Source organism: Nicotiana attenuata, chromosome 5 (assembly GCF_001879085.1).
Source record: "Nicotiana attenuata strain UT chromosome 5, NIATTr2, whole genome shotgun sequence".
In the NCBI taxonomy this organism is placed as follows: domain Eukaryota; kingdom Viridiplantae; phylum Streptophyta; class Magnoliopsida; order Solanales; family Solanaceae; genus Nicotiana; species Nicotiana attenuata.
In genome coordinates, this window is record NC_031993.1 from 45,313,617 (window position 1) to 45,317,914 (window position 4,298).

Genomic DNA, 4,298 nt, shown 5'->3' on the forward strand with positions numbered 1-4,298 from the left:
TTGGGGAATATTTCTTGTTTTAAATTGCCAATATGATCATTTATGATTTGCTAGAGACTTGAGGAAATGAAAAGTGAACTTATGAGCTTGTTGAGGCTTGGTAAGAATTCCCTTGGATGTAATTGAGCCTTATGTGCTTTCCTGATATTTTCCTGATGATTATGGACCGGGCCGATCGCCTCGGTGAGAATAGATGCATCTATGGTTCGTGCCGCTCGACCCTCGGCAGTGCACAATTTATTTTCTGTTGGAGCGGGGCCGTCGACCTCGGCATGATTGTGCATGATTTATATGCTTACATTTTGATATGACATGATCGCTTGTTTAATATGAAAAGGGGAAAACTGGTAGTTTAATTATGTCAAGAACATGAATATGACTCTCCTCTTAAACTTGTGTTATTAGAAATTCTTCATGCTGTATATCTCACTTTATTATTATTTTATCTTGACCTTAGTAAGTATTAAGTCGACCTCTCGTCTCTACTTCTTCGAGATTAGACGGGATACTTACTGAGTACATGTGGTTTATGTACTCATACTACCCTTCTGTACTTAAATGTACAGGATTTGAGGCAGGTGGATCTGGACATCATCCTGGTGCGCATCAGTGAGCACGCTTGGGGACTTCTACGGTGAGCTGCTTCTCTTTCATGCCGATCCGCAGCCGAAGAAGTCCTTTCTTGTACTTTTTTTGTTTCTGTCTACCCTGATTCAGACAGCAGGATAGTGTATTATTCTTTTGTGTATATTCTACTAGTCGCCCGTAGCTTGTGACACCAGGTTCTGGCACACACAGTAGTAGACATTTATTTTGGGGTTGTATTGCTATCTTAGCACTTTATGATCTTTACTGGTCTTATCTTTAAATTCGAAAATCTAGTATGACTGTCTTTGGCTAAAGTGAAAATGAGAACTTAATCACATTCCGCATCGGCTGGCCTGACAGCGGTGTTAGGCGCCATCATGACCTATTATGGAAATGGGTCGTGACAACATGGTATCAGAGCACTTGGTTCACGTAGGTCTCACAAGTTACGGGCAAACCTGATAGAGTCTTGTAGATTGGTACGGAGACGTCTGTATTTATCTTCGAGGGGCTATAGGGTGTTAGGAAAGACTACTCTTTATTTATTCTCCATTGTGCAGTGGTCAGTGTACTATGTTTCCTCTTCTATTCTCTAATAGATGGAGAGGACTCGTGCCGCCGACGTTCCGGACCCGGGAGGAGCTGCTCCCCCCGTTGCTAGAGGCCGAGGTAGAGGCCGGGGGAGGGCACCGGCCCGTGGTAGGGGACGAGGGAGTCCCAGAGCTATTCAGATGCACCACCAGCAGACCCTGCGAGGGATCCCATTATTGAGGAGCAGGGCGAGGCGCCCCCAGCTGTGCCTGCTCTGGTGGATTTCATGACTGCGCCGGGATTGCAGGAGGTCATGGGCCGTATGCTTCGGTTCATGGACACTATGACTCAGGCTGGTTTATTTCCAGCAGATCCAGCTACCTCACAGGCAGGAGGGGGAGCACAGACCCCTACCGCACAGGCTCCAGGTCATGCAGCCGCAGTTTATCATACTCCGGGTGCACTACCCGCAGAGGGGGTCCAGCCAGTTGCTGCAGCGGCACCCCAGCCCAGGCCAGCTGTGGACGGAGATCCACAGAAGTTATTAGACAGATGGACCAGGTTGCACCCTCTGGTCTTCGGGGGCGAGCGTCATGAGGATGCCCAGGATTTCATTGACAGGTGCAGGGACAAACTGCACAACATGAGGATCTTGGAGTCACATAGTCGACTTCACTCCTTTTCAGCTGGAGGGCAGGGCCCGTAGATGGTGGCAGTCTTATTTACTTAGCAGGCCAGCAGGCGCTCCTCCCCTCACTTGGGGTCAGTTCACTCAGTTGTTCCTTGATTGGTACATTCCACCCTCTGAGAGGGAAGAGCTGCGTCATCAGTTTGAGTATCTGGAGCAGGGTCATATGTCAGTGACCGACTATGAGGCGAGGTTCTCTGAGTTGTCTCGCCATGCACTCATGATACTTCCCACAGAGGCAGAGAGAGTACGGAGATTTGTTGCGGGGTTACATCCCACTATCCGGTCGGGTATGGCTCGTGAGGTAGAGATGGGCACTGGATATCAGCTAGTACTTGAGATTGCCCGCCGGATTGAGGGCTACCGTTTGAGGGGTAGAGAGCAGATGCAGCAGGATAAGAGGGCCAGATTCTTAGGAGATTTCAGAGGTGCCCCAGCCAGGGGCAGAGGTCACTTTGGGAGGGGTCAGCCCAGCAGGCCCCTAGCTCCAGCACCACCACCGGCTCGAGGTGCTCCAGCGCGCTCCTATTTCAGCGCCATGCCAGAGAGTTCTTATCACTCGCCAGCTATTCAGGGTTCGTCCAATAGGTATTTAGGTCCTCCGGAGTCTTCCGGTCCTTATTTCAGTGCTATGCCGGAGAGTTCTTACCGCCCGCCGGCTACTCAGGTTTCTTCTAGTGGGCCTTCTGGTATTCAGGGTCAGCCATCCGGACAGCAGTGCTCCGCGCCACATTGTTTTGAGTGCGGGGACGCAGGCCACATGAGGAGATACTGCCCCAGGCTTAGGGGCAAGGCAGTACAGCAGGGGCAGCAGCCCATGACTCCAGCACCAGCGGTCCAACCGCCTAGAGGTGGAGAGCAGATTGGTAGAGGTCGTTCCAGGGGTAGAGGCCAGACAGGGAGAGGTCAGACAGCTGCTACTCAGTCAGTTGGAGGCCAGACAGGCGGTGCTCCAGCTAGATTCTATGCTCTCACAGCCAAGCCAGATGCATTGGCCTCAGATGCCGTCATCACAGGTGATGCATCGGTATTATTTCATCCAGGGTCTACTTATTCATATGTATCATCTTTGTTTGCTCGTTTCCTGGCTATTTCTCCTGAGCCTTTGGGTGTTCCTGTTCATGTGTCCACTCCTGTGGGCGATTCTGTGGTTGTGAACCGGGTCTACCGATCTTGCGTGGTTACTTTCTGTGGTCTTGAGACTAGATCAGATCTCCTGTTGCTCGATATGGTCTATTTTGAGGTTATTCTGGGCATGGATTGGTTATCTCCATACCACGCCGTTCTAGATTGCCATGCCAAGACTGTTTCTCTAGCGATGCCAGGGTTGTCGAGATTGGAGTGGAGGGGTTCCACTGTGGATACACCTAGCAGGGTCATTTCCTTCCTGAAGGCTCAACACATGGTTGAGAAGGGATGTTTGGCCTACTTAGCTTATGTTCGAGACACCACCGCAGAGTCTCCGACGATTGATTCAGTGCCAGTAGTCCGAGAGTTCGCCGATGTTTTTCCTTCTGATCTTCCTGGCATGCCTCCGGATCGTGATATTGATTTCTGTATTGATTTGGCTCCAGGCACTCAGCCTATATCTATCCTGCTGTACCGTATGGCTCCTAGGGAGATGAAGGAGCTGAAGGAGCAGTTGGAGGAGTTGCTAGCAAAGGGGTTTGTTAGGCCCAGTGTATCGCCTTGGGGTGCACCAGTGCTATTTGTAAAGAAGAAGGATGGGACTATGCGGATGTGCATTGATTACCGCCAGTTGAACAAAGTCACCATAAAAAACAAGTATCCATTATCCCGTATTGATGATTTGTTTGACCAGCTGCAGGGTGCTAGGGTGTTCTCTAAGATCGACCTGAGGTCAGGGTATCATCAGTTGAAGATTCGGGATTCAGATGTCCCGAAGACCGCATTCAGGACTAGATATGGCCACTATGAGTTCCTGGTGATGTCATTTGGCTTGACTAATGCTCCAGCGGTATTTATGGATCTGATGAATAGGGTGTTCAGGCCTTATATTGATTCTTTTGTCATCGTCTTCATTGACGACATCCTGATATACTCACGTAGCCTGGGGGAGCACGAGCAGCATTTGAGAGTAGTGCTTCAGACCTTGCGAGAGCAGCAGCTTTATGCTAAGTTCTCTAAGTGTGAGTTTTGGCTGGAGTCAGTAGCATTCTTGGGGCATGTAATGTCAGGGGAGGGTATTAAGGTGGATCCCAAGAAGATTGAGGCAGTTCAGAGTTGGCCACGTCCTACTTCAGTGACCGAGATCAGGAGTTTCTTGGGGTTAGCAGGTTATTACCGGCGATTTGTGCAGGGCTTTTCATCTATTGCATCACCTCTGACCAGATTGACCCAAAAGGGTGCCCCGTTCTGTTGGTCCGATAATTGTGAGGAGAGCTTCCAGAAGCTCAAGACGGCTTTGACTACGGCACCAGTTCTTGTATTGCCTTCCGGTTCAGGGATGTATACAGTGTATTGCGACGCT

General features: G+C 50.0%; 1 protein-coding gene across 1 annotated transcript; it reads left to right on the plus strand.

Moving 5' to 3' along the window:
* LOC109226175 (RNA-directed DNA polymerase homolog) lies at window positions 2,439-3,959 on the plus strand (the record flags this gene model as incomplete). The annotated part of the gene is made up of 3 exons (XM_019390970.1): window positions 2,439-2,505; window positions 2,605-2,795; window positions 3,540-3,959. Coding segments are annotated over exons 1-3 (678 nt in total), but the record flags the coding sequence as incomplete, so codon positions are not given.